The 16398-nt window shown below is 41.0% G+C and overlaps 2 protein-coding genes across 5 annotated transcripts in view; both read left to right on the top strand.

Moving 5' to 3' along the window:
* gmeb1 (glucocorticoid modulatory element binding protein 1) overlaps positions 1–5276 on the top strand; it is a 35128-nt gene extending 29852 nt beyond the window's left edge. For 2 of the 4 annotated variants that reach the window (XM_061908373.1, XM_061908372.1), the window contains exon 10: positions 4213–5276. In XM_061908373.1, the coding sequence (XP_061764357.1) occupies positions 4213–5048 (836 nt within the window). In that variant the 3' untranslated portion in view covers positions 5049–5276. The remainder of the gene's footprint in view (positions 1–4212) is intronic. The other 2 variants (XM_061908374.1, XM_061908371.1) reach the window with 2 other exon arrangements.
* A 3689-nt stretch (positions 5277–8965) lies between these two features.
* tmem97 (transmembrane protein 97) lies at positions 8966–14651 on the top strand. The gene is made up of 3 exons (XM_061908370.1): positions 8966–9767; positions 9837–9981; positions 14147–14651. Exons 1-3 carry the CDS (start codon positions 9483–9485, stop codon positions 14410–14412), a joined length of 696 nt encoding a protein of 231 aa, XP_061764354.1. The 5' UTR covers positions 8966–9482; the 3' UTR covers positions 14413–14651.
* Positions 14652–16398: the final 1747 nt, after the last annotated feature.

Below are 16398 nucleotides of genomic sequence, written 5' to 3'. Positions count from 1 at the left end.
GTCACACACACACTAGGTGTGGTGAGATTTGTCCTCTGCATTGACCCATCCCCTTGATCACCCCCTGGGAAGTGAGGGAAGCAGTGAGCAGCAGCGGTGCCGCAGCCGGGATTCATTTATGGTGATACAACCCCCAATTCCAACCCTTGATGCTGAGTGCCAAGCAGGGAGGCAATGGGTCCCATTTTTATTGTCTTTGGTATGACTCGGACGGGGTTTGAACTCACAACCTACCGATCACAGGGCGGACACTTGCACCACTAGGCCACTGAGTAAGCCGAAATCCATCCATCCATCCATCATCTTCCGCTTATCCGAGGTCGGGTCGCGGGGGCAGCAGCCTAAGCAGGGAAGCCCAGACTTCCCTATCTCCAGCCACTTCGTCTAGCTCTTCCCGGGGGATCCCGAGGCGTTCCCAGGCCAGCCGGGAGACATAGTCTTTCCAACGTGTCCTGGGTCTTCCCCGTGGCCTCCTACCAGCTGGACGTGCCCTAAACACATCCCTAGGGAGGCGTTCGGGTGGCATCCTGACCAGATGCCCGAACCACCTCATCTGGCTCCTCTCGATGTGGAGGAGCAGCGGCTTTACGTTGAGCTCCTCCCGGATGGCAGAGCTTCTCACCCTATCTCTAAGGGAGAGCCCCGCCACCCGGCGGAGGAAACTCATTTCGGCCGCTTGTACCCGTGATCTTATCCTTTCGGTCATGACCCAGAGCTCATGACCATAGGTGAGGATGGGAACGTAGATCGACCGGTAAATTTAGAGCTTTGCCTTCCGGCTCAGCTCCTTCTTCACCACAACGGATCGATACAACGTCCGCATTACTGAAGACGCCTCACCGATCCGCCTGTCGATCTCACGATCCACTCTTCCCCCACTCGTGAACAAGACTCCTAGGTACTTGAACTCCTCCACTTGGGGCAGGGTCTCCTCCCCAACCCGGAGATGGCACTCCACCCTTTTCCGGGCGAGAACCATGGACTCGGACTTGGAGGTGCTGATTCTCATTCCGGTCGCTTCACACTCGGCTGCAAACCGATCCAGTGAGAGCTGAAGATCCCGGCCAGATGAAGCCATCAGGACTACATCATCTGCAAAAAGCAGAGACCTAATCCCGTGGCCACCAAACCGGAACCCCTCAACGCCTTGACTGCGCCTAGAAATTCTGTCCATAAAAGTTATGAACAGAATCGGTGACAAAGGACAGCCTTGGCGGAGTCCAATCTTCACTGGAAACGTGTCCGACTTACTGCCAGCAATGCGGACCAAGCTCTGACACTGATCATACAGGGAGCGGACTGCCACAATAAGACATTCCGATACCCCATACTCTCTGAGCACTCCCCACAGGACTTCCCGAGGGACACGGTCGAATGCCTTCTCCAAGTCCACAAAGCACATGTAGACTGGTTGGGCAAACTCCCATGCACCCTCAAGAACCCTGCCGAGAGTATAGAGCTGGTCCACAGTTCCACGACCAGGACGAAAACCACACTGTTCCTCCTGAATCCGAGGTTCGACTATCCGGCGAAGCCTCCTCTCCAGTACACCTGAATAAACCTTACCGGGAAGGCTGAGGAGTGTGATCCCACGATAGTTGGAACACACCCTCCGGTCCCCCTTCTTAAAGAGAGGGACCACCACCCCGGTCTGCCAATCCAGAGGTACCGCCCCCGATGTCCACGCGATGCTGCAGAGTCTTGTCAACCAAGACAGCCCCACAGCATCCAGAGCCTTAAGGAACTCCGGGCGGATCTCATCCACCCCCGGGGCCTTGCCGCCGAGGAGCTTTTTAACTACCTCAGCGACCTCAGCCCCAGAAATAGGAGAGTCCACTACAGATTCCCCAGGCACCGCTTCCTCAAAGAAAGACGTGTTGGTGGGATTGAGGAGGTCTTCGAAGTATTCCCTCCACCGATCCACAACATCCGCAGTCGAAGTCAGCAGAACACCATCCGCACCATACACGGTGTTGATAGTGCACTGCTTCCCCTTCCTGAGGCGCCGTATGGTGGTCCAGAATCGTTTCGAAGCCGTCCGGAAGTCGTTTTCCATGGCTTCCCCAAACTCTTCCCATGTCCGAGTTTTTGCCTCCGCGACCGCTAAAGCTGCACACCGCTTGGCCCGTCGGTACCCGTCCACTGCCTCCGGAGTCCTATGAGCCAAAAGAACCCGATAGGACTCCTTCTTCAGCTTGACGGCATCCCTCACTGCTGGTGTCCACCAACGGGTTCTGGGATTACCGCCACGACAGGCACCAACAACCTTGCGGCCACAGCTCCAATCAGCCGCCTCGACAATAGAGGTTCGGAACATGGTCCACTCGGACTCAATGTCCCGCAGCTCCCTCGTGACATGTTCAAAGTTCTCCCGGAGGTGTGAATTGAAACTCTCTCTGACAGGAGACTCTGCCAGACGTTCCCAGCAGACCCTCACAATGCGTTTGGGCCTGCCAGGTCTGTCCGGCATCCTTCCCCACCATCGCAGCCAACTCACCACCAGGTGGTGATCGGTAGAAAGCTCCGCCCCTCTCTTCACCCGAGTGTCCAAAACATAAGGCCGCAAATCCGATGACACAACTACAAAGTCGATCATGGAACTGCGGCCTAGGGTGTCCTGGTGCCAAGTGCACATATGGACACCCTTATGTTTGAACATGGTGTTTGTTATCGACAAACTGTGACGAGCACAAAAGTCCAATAACAAAACACCACTCGGGTTTAGATCCGGGTGACCATTCTTCCCAATCACGCCTCTCCAGGTTTCACTGTCGTTGCCAACATGAGCGTTGAAGTCTCCCAGTAGGACAAGGGAATCACCCGGAGGAGCACTTTCCAGTACTCCCTCGAGTGTACCCAAAAAGGGTGGGTATTCTGAACTGCTGTTTGGTGCGTAAGCACAAACAACAGTCAGGACCCGTCCCCCCACCCGAAGGCGAAGGGAAGCTACCCTCTCGTCCACTGGGTTGAACTCAAACGTACAGGCTTTGAGCCGGGGGGCAACCAGAATTGCCACCCCAGCCCGTCGCCTCTCACTGCCGGCAACGCCAGAGTGGAAGAGGGTCCAGTCCCTCTCGAGAGAACTGGTTCCAGAGCCCTTGCTGTGCGTCGAGGTGAGTCCGACTATATCCAGCCGGAACTTCTCTACCTCGCGCACTAGCTCAGGCTCCTTCCCCCCCAGTGACGTGACGTTCCACGTCCCAAGAGCTAGCTTCTGTAGCCGAGGATCGGACCGCCAGGTGCCCTGCCTTCGGCTGCCGCCCAGCTCACAATGCACCCGACCTCTATGGCCCCTCCTATGAGTGGTGAGCCCATTGGAGGGATGACCCACGTTGCCTCTTCGGGCTGTGCCCGGCCGGGCCCCATGGGAACAGGCCCGACCACCAGGCGCTCGCCATCGTGCCCCAACTCCGGGCCTGGCTCCAGAGCGGGGCCCCGGTGACCCACGTCCGGGCGAGGGAAATCTGGGTTCATTTCGTTGTAATTCCATAGAAGTCTTTGAGCTGCTCTTTGTCTGATCACTCACCTAGGACCTGTTTGTCTTGGGAGCCGAAATATTCATGAAAAATAGGACAGATGATTTATTTAATAAGTATATTTAACATTTTTAGCCACTGTTACATTAAACAGTTTAAATATAGGAAAATAAAACACTGTACTTTAATCAAGTAAGTAATTGCCGTACCATTGAATAGAAACACATTTCTGAACGATTTAAATAACATAGTTCATGGTAATTTAAGGATGCAGAGATAGATGAAAAATAATTTTTCAAATGTTCAACGTCCATCCATCCATTTTTTACCGCTCATTCCCTTTTGGGGTTGCGGGGGGCGCTGGCGCCTATCTCAGCTACAATCGGGCGCAAGGCGGTGTACACCCTGGACAAGTCGCCATCTCATCGCAGGGCCAACACAGATAGACAGACAACATTCACACTCACATTCACACACTAGGATTTACATTAATCTGTAAAATTGTATTTATGACAACTGCAATCAATATGCAGAACACGTTGATTAATTAAAAATATGTTATAATTTTTGTCATGCATTTAAACATTTTATTTCTTGGGGACACAAATGGCACTGATTTGGTGGAATGGTTTCAATTTTAAAATATATCAAATGTGTGCATAATTTAGAAACACAATCTATGTTATCGTGCAATAATTACAATATATTTTGTGATCAATTTCAATGTTCTCTGCAGACTTGGACCTGCAGTTGGTGGAACAGCAAAAGCAGCAACAGGTTCAATCTCTTCTCACATGCCCACAGCTGCCTGCCAAAAGCGGAAGTGCCACCAAACGTCCGACAAAGAGACCTCGTTTGCAGAGACCCATTACTAACACCACCATCCTGACGTCCAGCTGTAACGATCAGACTAACGCGACAACGCCGCAGTTCACCATTCTGTCCCCAATCTCATTATCCTCGCTGTGTCAGCCATTCACTGTGGCAGATTTACCCATCGCCTCCTTAGCCCAGACGTCCAACACCGTCACGCTGTTCCCCACCGGCTCACAGCTCTTCACGCGTTACATGGTGACCGGGGACGGAAAAGCGGACAGTATTGCCTTGCACACGTCTCCTGGCCTCACGCTGGTGGACGCCAGCTCTATGCAGGACTCCGGACATTTAAGTACGTTAGTGAGCCCTGTAGAGCTGGTACATCTCAGCCAGCAGACTGTAGATGGCGACGCGCTGCCTTTGGAGGGGCAGGTGGTGGACAGCACCATGTTGATGCAACAGGAGTTGATACAGGGGGAGGTGGAGACCAACCAGGAGCACACTGTCATAGAGATCAACCCACCTCAAGTAGAAGAAACAATAGGCGTCATGGAGCTACAGTTGACTGATGAGTCGGGTGGAGATGAGGCTGGAATCATGGTAAAGACCAGGATGGAGATCACAGTCGATGAGGCGGAAGAGACGCCATGTCAAATGCAGGTTGCAGAGGCACAAGCCGTTCAGGGAGTGGAGTTAGATTCCACTGGATCTGGTGTGCAGATTGTGGTGATTGGAGAAAATACTCAGGACACATAAGAGATATCAATCCAAGCAGGGTAGGAAAAAGTGGACAAAATATCATGAACTTCATGATTCGACCCTGTTATTGTGAATTCTATTTATTTGCAAAATTCATTAACCTCCTGTAGTTTGCATTGAATCAATTTAACATTTTCTTCAAAAGCCGAACCCCAGAGTGCAGCAGGATTACATTTATTTTGCTATGGTAACGACAATGCAACTCTTGTAGTATCGTTACCATATATATATATATATATATATATATATATATATATATATATACTTGTACTCATATATATATGTGTGTATATATGTTTGTGTATATACATACACATACTCACATATATATACACATACACACATATATATATATACCTATATATATACTTGTACTCTATATATGTATATATATATATGTATATATGTGTGTGTGTATATATATATATATATATATATATATATATATATATATATATATATATAAATATGTGTATCTATATATGTGTATACGTATGTATAGGTATGTGTATTTATGTATGTATATATATATATATAAATATGTGTATATGTATGTATAGGTATGTGTATTTATGTATGTATATATATATATATATATGTGTATAAGTATGTTTATAGGTATGTGGGTGTGTGTATATATATATATATATATATATATATATATATATATATATATATATATGTCTGTGTGTGTGTATAAGTATGTATATGTATAGGTATGTGTGTATATATGTATATGTAAATATATATGTGTATATATAAATGTGTATATACATATGTGTCTATGAATGTGTATTTATGTATATGCGTACATATGTTTATATGTATGTATGTATATATAAATGTATGTATGTGTATATATAAATATTTATATATATAAATGAATGAATGAATTTATTATATATATATATATATATATATATATATATATATACATATATATATACATATGTTCAAAGTTTTGCATTGTTGTTACCGTAGCAAAACAAATGCAATCCGGCATTTATTTTAGTTTATATTTGCTCTCGCTCTCATCTATATGAAGGAACTCTCCTGACGGAATAAATAAAGTACTATCTAATCTAATCTAATATGTCTATACAGGACTGTCTCAGAAAATTATAATATTGTGATAAAGTCCTTTATTTTCTGTAATGCAGCTAAAAACATGAAAATGTCATACATTCTGGATTCATTACACATCAACTGATATATTGCAAGCCTTTTATTATTTTAATATTGCAGATAATGGCATACAGCTTAAGAAAACTCAAAAATACTATCTAAAAAAATTAGAATATTTCATCAGACCAAGTAAAAAAAAAAAGATTTATAACAGCAAAACAAAATCAAACATTTGAAAATTTCAATTAATGCACACAGTACTTGGTTGGGAATCCTTTTGCACGGATTACTGCATCAATGCGGCGTGGCATGGAGGCAATCGGCCTGTGGCATTGCTGAGGTGTAATGGATGCCCAGGATGCTTCAATAGCGGCCTACAGCTCATTTGCATTATTGGGTCTGGTGTCTTTCAGCTTCTTCTTCACAATACCCCACAAATTCTCTATGGGGTTCAGGTCAGGGGAGTTGGCAGCCCAATGGAGGACATTAATGCCATGGTCAGTACACCAGTTACTGGTGGTTTTGGCAATGTGAGCAGGTGCCAGATCATGCTGGAAGATGAATTCATCATCTCCATAGAGCTTTTCAACAGATACAGCTTCAAAAAAGCAGAATTCCCATGGTCAAGCCACTCCTGAACTCTAGACAACGGAAGTTGCCTCAGTCAGCAATGGTTTGGGGAGCCATGTCAGCTGCTGGTTTTGGTTCACTGTGTTTCATCAAGTCCAGAGTCATTGCAGCTGTGTAAATGCTTCCATCTGTTGTAAAGCTCTATGGAGATGATGATTTAATTTTCCAGCATTTTTTTTTTTACTTGGTCTGAGGAAATATTTTAATTTTTTGAGATAGGATTTATGAGTTTTTTTCAGCTGTATGCCATAATAAGCAATACTAAAATAATAAAAGGCTTGCAATATTTCAGTTGATGTGTAATGAATCCAGAATGTATGACATTTTCATGTTTTTAGTTGCATTACAGAAAATAAAACACTTTATCACAATATTCAAATTTTCTGAGACAGTCCTGTATATACAAATACAAACACTTCCACAGAACTGGCAGAATGTGAGCTGAAAAATAAACCAAGACTGTTTTATAAAACCAAACCTATTCAAACCATTAATATTTAAATGTGGAAAACAAATCAACATATATTAGGAAAAGTTTAGTAAAAGATTTAAAATAAAAGCAGTGTTTGAAAGCTAACACTTCCATTGAAAAAAGCATCTTCATTTATTTTTATCCACATCAAAGGTTTTACCGTCATACTAACATCATATACACCAAATACATATAATGTATATTCTCAGAAAGCCTCAAACAAATCAGAAAGAAAACACTTAAAAAAAAAAAAATACCAATCATCATGAAAGTTAGCACTATTTGCAACAGTGGTTGAATATTTGTCAGTGCAACTGCAAAAGTCAATAAATTACATCCAATAATTAAATTGATCATATTTTACTTTTTTGTGGGTGTTCCTGTACACTAAAAGCTTGATTTGATTTAAGAATATCTGTGTTACAATTTAGGTTTCATTTAATGTATTGTTAGAAAAAAATATTACACTGCCATATGAAAAAAACATCAGGGTAAGTAAGAAATTCAACTGTAACAATATTTTCTTATGTCAGTGTTTCAAACGTCCATTTTCACTTACGTTTTACCACCATTGTTATGCAAAAATAAGTTATTGCCAGTTTTTTTTTTAAGTGTATTATCCACATTTCAGATGACACTGTCTATAGTATTTTAAAGGTGCTTGCTTATTTGGATTTGCTGTGTCTTATTTTTTTCCCAAAGTAAAGAGAGTAATGTTTTTAAAATGAAATTGAAGCAGTGTTTGTTTTTTTAGAGCTGCATTTACATGGTGTTCCTTAAATCTGGTCATATGATATAAATACATTGTACAAAAACAGTTTAATTGATAGTTAATAATAAATGAAATATATTTTTTTTAATATTTCAAATACAATTTACGTACATTGTGTTTACATATAATGTGTATGAAAAAGTAGGAAAATACACATTTATAGTCTACGTAGCACTAACGAGTTTGTAGCATGATTTGAACCCGGAAGTTCTACAAGCCAGGCCGTAACTTCCGGTTGATATTAGCTTTGTCACGCCAAATTTCTTCCCCCCGACAAAAACCTTCCCCCCCATTTACTTCCGGGGTCATGATTAATAAGGACGTTTTTTTTTAACGCTATACTATAAAAATATAACGCTATATTATAAAAATACAGATGTTTTGTTAAAGCTATATTATAAAAAATAAATGATTAATACAGACGTTTTGTTAACGCTATATTATAAAGATATAACGCTATATTATAAAAATACAGACGTTTTGTTAACGCTATATTACAAAAATAAAAAATAAAAAAACAATTTACAAACACAAACTATGGGATGACGCATTTACTTCCGGGGTCACGTTTCCTCACGTTTCCTCTAACGTCATCCCATAGCTTGTGTTTGTAAATAGTTTTTTTTATTTAATTTTTAAAAAATATATAATATAGCGTTAACAAAACGTCCGTATTTTTATAATATAGCGTTATATTATTATAATATAGCGTTAACAAAACGTCTGTAATAATTATGACCCCTGAAGTAAATGGGGGGAAGATTTTTGTAGGAGGGTAGAAATTTGGCGTGACAGCGTCGTACTAATGGAATTTGGTAGCTATTGGCTACCAAAATAAAACGAATAACGACGATGCTTATTATAATGTTCGTGTACGTTATAGTTCTGTTTTACAAGCAGTTATTGCTTGCTTTATAAATGTTTTGTTGTTGACCGTTAAAAAATATTATTCGACAGCGGAAGGTACGCTAAAAAATTTACGTCACTTCCGCTGGAAAGGGCCGGTGCGACACTGCTAAATTTGGTACCGATTGCATTCCAAGTAAATACGCAACCAAAAGGGACAAGCGGTAGGAAATGGATGGGATGGATGTTGCTGATATGTTCTACTTTTTGGAATTTGACAAGATTATTACATGTTTTGTGATTTTGATGACAAAACAAAATAATACACTTTATATTTGTACTTGTTAGTACACTTAAAAAATATAGCAACAAACTATTTAACATAGAAAGTATTAAGAAAATGCATTGTTTTTTTTAGGAAATAGGGAATAAAAGGAAATTGTGCAAAATAAGTCAAATAAAAAAACATTTCCATTTATTTTCTCAAGCACCCTTTCGACACCAAGAGGGACAAGCGGTAGTAAATGGATGGATGAATGGAACATAGACATTTGCATTAAAAGGGACAAAAGCTAGAGAATGGAGGATGGAGCTTATTAAATTGATCTCACAATGCCAGAATCAAGCCGATAGTTACTATCCTGAGTATCGACGTTGTAGATATTTGGACCGACTCGACCACGTTGAAGTTGCCGACCCACTTTTGCCAACTACCAATATCGTCTCTGGCCAACAAATACACTTTTCATTTAGGATGTCAGCTATTCGTTTATTAGAAATCCTATTTTTCTTGTATTTTGCGTCTCACATTCCTATCACGTTGTTTATCGACTTGCAAGCTGTTCTCCCGGATTATTTCTATCCCCAAACTGTAAGTAACATCGTTTCCTATTCTTCGCCACCGTGACTTCTGACGTGTTGCCCAAACGTCTTTTTGCAGCTGAAAGACGTCGTCCACTTCTACGCGGAGAACTTTAACGATCCCATGCTGTTGGATCCTCCGGAGTGGTTCAGGTCCTTTATCGTCTGCGAGGCTTTGTTTCAAACTCCCTTCTTTCCCGTGGCAGCCTACGCTTTCTTCAAGGGTAAGTAAAACAAACTTTGACAAGCATGTCAAACTGTTTGGATTTAGGATTGGTAAATTGGCCAGAAAAACCCTTTTGACCCTTGACGTCATAACAGCGTGTTCAAAGTAGGGGGTGAGCGGATCGATACAAATGTCGATGCCAAAGTGGTATGTGTATTGGAACGATACTAGCGTGTCAAGATCGATATTTTTGCTATAAGCATTACTTAAAGGCCTACTGAAACCCACTACTACCCACCACGCAGTCTGATAATTTTGATATCAATGATGAAATATTAACATTGCAACACATGCCAATACGGCCTTTTTAGTTTACTAAATTGCTATTTTAAATTTCCCGCGAAGTGTCCTGTTGAAAACGTCGCGGTATGATGACGCGTGCGTTTGACGTCACCGGTTGTAGCGCATATTTTTTTCCAGCCCAATCCAAGCTATAAGTAGTCTGCTTTAAAGGCCTACTGAAACCCACTACTACCGACCACGCAGTCTGATAGTTTATATATCAATGATGAAATATTAACATTGCAACACATGCCAATACAGCCTTTTTAGTTTACTAAATTACAATTTTAAATTTCCCGGGAGTTTCGTCTTGAAAACGTTGTGTAATGATGACGTGTACGGAAGACGTCACGGGTTTTAAGGAAATATGAGTGCTGCACACACACACAGCTAAAAGTCGTCTGCTTTAACGGCATAATTACACAGTATTTTGGAGATCTGTGTTTGTTCAAATAATATTGGAGAAGTCACAGTAGAAAGATGGAGTTGGTAAGCTTTAGCCTTTAGCCACACAAACACAAGGTGATTCCTTGTTTAAAATTCACGGAGTTGAAACTTTACTATGGATCACAGCGGACATGGATCCCGACCACTTGTCAACCAGCAGGGTTCGGTGAGAAAATTGTGGTTAAAAAGTCGCCACACCGGATATCAGCTGAGCTTGCGGCTCCCGTACAGCTGCCGTCGACTTCCCTGAGACACTGCGCGTCAACACCCGGCCGTGGACGTACACTTCCGACTATCAGGTACTATTAAACTCACTAAAACACTAGCAACACAATAGAAAGATAAGGGATTTCCAAGAATTATCCCAGTAAATGTCTCTAAAAACATATGAATCCGTCTCAATGCAACGCGATTGCAATCGCGTTTTTTTTTTTTTTTTCTAGTCCGTCGCTATCAATATCCTCAAACACGAATCTTTCATCCTCGCTCAAATTAATGGGGAAATTGTCGTTTTCTCGGTCTGAATAGCTGTTTTTGTTGGAGGCTCCCATTAAAATCAATGTGAATATATGAGGAGCTATCAACATGTGACATCATCGTCTGCGACTTCCGGTAGAGGCAGGGCTTTTTTCCAGTTGCGAACTTTATCGTGGATGTTCTCTACTAAATCCTTTCAGCAAAAATATGGCAATATCGCGAAATGATCAAGTATGACACATAGAATGGACCTGCTATCCCCGTTTAAATAAGAAAATCTCATTTCAGAAGGCCTTTAATTGCATAGTTATACAGTATTCTGGACATCTGTGTTGCTGAATCTTTTGCAATTTGTTCAATTAATATTGAAGAAGTCACAGTAGAAAGATGGAGGTGGGAAGCGGTGTATTGCAGCTGCCTTTAGCAACACAAACACAGCCGGTGTTTCCTTGTTTAATATTCCCGAAGGTGAAGCTTTACTATGGAACAGAGCGGTCAAGCAAACATGGTTCCCGACCACATGTCAACCGGCAGGTTTCGGTGAGAAAATTGTGGTAATAAGTCGGCTCTTACCGTAGTTATGAGCGAAGCTTGCGTCCTCCTGCATCTGCTGCAGACTATTACCTCCTCCCACCTGAGACACTGGCGGTCACCACACCCGTGGCCACACCCCTCCGACTTTCAGGTACCATATAATCTTCCTAAAACACTAGTAACACAATAAGCAGATAAGGGATTTTCCAGAATTATCCTAGTAAATGCGTCTAATAACATTTGGATCGCTCCCACTGCCCCTCGCCTTTTTTTTTTTTAACTTTTTTTTTCTAGTCCTTCACTCTCACTATCCTCATCCACAAATCTTTCATCCTCACTCAAATTAATGGGGAAATTGTTGCTTTCTCGGTCCGAATCGCTCTAGCTGCTGGTGTCCATGATTGTAAACAATGTGAGGATGTGAGGAGCTCCACAACCCGTGACGTCACGCGCACATCGTCTGCTACTTCCGGTAAAGACAAAGCTTTTTTATTAGCGACCAAAAAATGCGAACTTTATCGTGGGTGTTCACTACTAAATCCTTTCAACAAAAATATGGCAATATTGCGAAATGATCAAGTATGACACATAGAATGGACCTGCTATCCCCGTTTAAATAAGAAAATCTCATTTCAGTAGGCCTTTAATGTTGTTTTTCAAATTGTATTTGGTAGATAGTACTTTATTTATTCCGTCAGGAGAGTTCCTTCAGGAAAATTACAATTTTCAGCACAATCCCATTCAAGATCAGACAAACATTACAGGGAGACAGAACAGGATCGCTGACGGGTCTGCCGGCTTCCAGCGCCCCTTACAAAAAAGATGACATACAGGTAAACAAGGGGGGTGGGGAGGGGGGGGGGGGGGGAGAAAAAAATAGAAGATTAAAATAAAATTAAAAAATCGGTCTTAGCCTAGGCCCTGGAGTGGGGGTGCAGACTGAGGCCAAGGGAAAAAACAAACAAAAAAAAACAACAACAACTCATAGCCATAGTACACATCCCTCTTCCATGTGTGTAAGAGGGAAACATCAAACATCAAAGAACACAGAGGACATTAAAGACATTAAAGCAGCAGATACAACCAGACACTTCTACATACAGCTATGAATAAAAAGTGAAATAAACATATCCACTGTGGTGGCCTCTGCGGTGGTCCCAGATGTAATTTAGCAAAGAGAATAAACTATTGTCAGTTGAAAATTATCTTTTTACTGGAACTCATAAATATACATTCTTTAAATTTCCAGCCTCCCTCAAATCTGAAGTATGAATATGGCAGAATATAATTTCCCTTATCTGCTGAAGGAAGTTTAGTAATCCTATTTAGGCTATTCTGATGATGCAATTGTTGATGACTGAAGTACTGATTTCAACCAAACCTAACCCCCGGATTGTAAATAATTCAATGTATATACTCTGATGATTAAATTAATGATGATTGTATTATGCTGATAGATATATTTGTACCATGAATTGATTAACGTAGACCCTGACTTAAACAAGTTGAAAAACTTATTGGGGTGTTACCATTTAGTGGTCAATTGTACAGAATATGTACTGTACTGTGCAATCTACTAATAAAAGTTTCAATCAATCAATCAAATGGATGTATTATAGATGTATTATGTTAATTATTTTTTCTAAGTTCACCTAGAATGATCAGGCATTTTCAAGTAAAAAATATCGGTGAAATCCTGGATATTTTTTTTTTCACATTCTGTCTCTCACAGTTGAAGTGTACCTATGATGAAAATTACAGACCTCTGTCATCATTTTAAGTGGGAGAACTTGCACAATCGGTGGCTGACTAAATACTTTTTTAGCCCCACTGTAAATGCTTCTTATTAAATATTATTTTAGTCTATTATTGATAATAATTGTATTATTACCATTTGAAATATTTTGCCTTTACCACCTGTAAAATGAGAAAAAATATTTTAATGTATTAATCCTACGATATTCTGTTGACTTTCTTACATAACTTAAAATTCTATATCTACACAGATTCTGGGATGCATCTTAGAAATCTATATTTCATGCTTAAGTGACATGAAATTTACAGTGAATATTTTGAGGTGCATGGAATAGGTGCAAAGTAGAAGAAGTGTTTGTGTTGTGTACTCTGAAAATTAATATTAATTTAGCGGTTTTGGCGAGAGCAGTAGTGCCAAAGAGAACCCAGAGTTTGAAAACGGTCTTAAGTGGTTCCAATTTGGGACACTTAAAATCTATTTTGATATGTGCATTTTGTTTCCTCATTAAACTGCTAAATTAAACCAAATCTTAAAACCGAGGAACGCACCCTTTTTTCCTACAAATGTTATTATTATCCTACTAATTGAATTTTGTTAGTGACTTGTATCACAATATTTTAGTTAATGTCCTCTCTTGAGTTTTGATCGCATGTTTCCTGTCTTCCAGGAGGCTGTCAGTGGATCAGGACTGCGGCCATTGTTTATTCCTCGCACGTAGCTACCACGCTGGTCCCGATTCTGTCACACATCCTCTTCCATGAGTTCCCCGTTGACGGCCCGCGGGGCCCGCAGACGCCACGTGAACGCTGGATGCTTGCCTCCATTTACTTTCCGTACTTGTTAGTTCCTGTGCTGCTGCTGTGCACCATGTTGCTGTCGTCAACGTACAATCCCAGCAAAGCGTCTGTCAAGAAAGCCAAGAAGAAGAACTGAGGTGTTTCCAAGAGAATATACACCTTCTGGACTCCTACCTATGAAGACTTTCTGGACACTTCCCTCATTATTATGCAATAAAGCTTTTATATTAATAATAAACAATTAAATAATTGACAAAAATATATAAGAGATTAAGTATTAATCTTACACATTTTTATTAATTAAAATCTACAAAAGGACATTTTCTTATTTTGTTTAAAATAATTATAATTACAGTCTGCCTTTTGTCACTTTTCCCTTGTCTCTGTTTTTCTTTATTGATCCTTTAATAACGGGCTTAATACCCCTATTTTTTCTAACTAGTTTATGTAATATAAACATATTTATTTTTAATTTAAAGTGTATGTTTTATTTAGTATTTTTTCATTACTATTATGTATGTATGCTGTGAGTAGTGTATATTGAATACAAAAAATAATTTAATTATTGCATAATATACAGTAGAGATTTAAGGGTCATCTTGGTACATATTTTATACTCAAAATATTTGATTTAATAACGATACATTTGATATTTAATAAATAGAAAAAGGTTCTGTGAATAATACATAAAAATGTAACATTGAATACAAAATATGTATTAAAAATAATAATTATATATATATAAGGGACGGCGTGGCGCAGTGGAAGAGTGGCCGTGCGCAACCCGAGGGTCACTGGTTCAAATCCCACCTCGTACCAACCTCGTCACGTCCGTTGTGTCCTGAGCAAGACACTTCACCCTTGCTCCTGATGGGTGCTGTTTGGCGCCTTGCATGGCAGCTCCCTCCATTTTTTTTTTTTTAAATGATAAATGGGTTGTACTTGTATAGCCCTTTTCTACCTTCAAGGTACTCAAAGCGCTTTGACACTCCTTCCACATTTACCCATTCACACACACATTCACACACTGATGGAGGGAGCTGCCATGCAAGGCGCTAACCAGCACCCATTAGGAGCAAGGGTGAAGTGTCTTGCTCAAGGACACAACGGACATGACGATGTTGGTACTAGGTGGGGATTGAACCAGGGACCCTCGGGTTGCGCACGACTACTCTCCCACTATATATACCGTATATTACTAAATAGTAGCCCGGGCGTTTATTTCACAAAATAATTTTTTGAAATGGGCGCTTAAAAGAAGCAGGCGGTTATTTGCACAAGTCTTTTATTTATTTTTGCACCAGCCTGCAGCAGGCTATTATTTGGTTACAATGGTTGATGTCCAGTACTTTTTTTCGTATAAAAAACTTTAAATGCAAAAGCAATTGTAAACATACAAACAAACAAGACTATCAAAAGACAAGAGATCAACAAGGCCTCAACATGGCAGTAGTGCAACAACTGTCAAATAGAATACCAATACTGAAAATAACGTTTTTAAATCAAGCGACCTACCGGGAAAAATAAAATTATGGTACCAAGTACTCAAGTATAAAACCCAACATCAAAACAGTACAATAATAGTGTCACTTAAATAAAATAAAGGCAATAGTATACCAAGTTTTAAATTAAGCAGCATACAGGAAAAATAAAATTATGGTGCCAAGTACTCAATAAAACCATCAAAACAATAATATTGCAGCAAACGCAACCCCAAATGCAACTCAAACCCACTCATCATCCTCCTCATCAATTACAAGTTCATTGAGGAACTGCTGTTCCTCATCACTCGCCTCCTCTTCCGGAACCACAGCAGCACCCTGCTGTCTAGCCCTCAAAAGCATCTCTCTGCCTGCCTGACATGGCTGTCCCTCCTTGAGGCAGTAAATGAGCTGGTCCTCACTCCCATCAGCTGCCACCGTCAGCCCACACACCTTGTAGGATACCATAAAGCAACAATCAGCTATGGCTACTGTTTGCAACACACGCACACACACATACGCACACACACACGTACACACAGCCAGCCAACCTACCTTGAATGAGTTGATCAGAGTGTCCCGATCCAGAGCATCCCAAGCTCCCAGGACCCAGTCGACCAGGAGGCGGCGGGAAGGGGCTC

Source organism: Nerophis ophidion, linkage group LG08 (assembly GCF_033978795.1).
Source record: "Nerophis ophidion isolate RoL-2023_Sa linkage group LG08, RoL_Noph_v1.0, whole genome shotgun sequence".
Taxonomy (NCBI): domain Eukaryota; kingdom Metazoa; phylum Chordata; class Actinopteri; order Syngnathiformes; family Syngnathidae; genus Nerophis; species Nerophis ophidion.
Note: the sequence above shows the minus strand (reverse complement) of the source record. Positions and strands in the feature narration are given on the sequence as shown.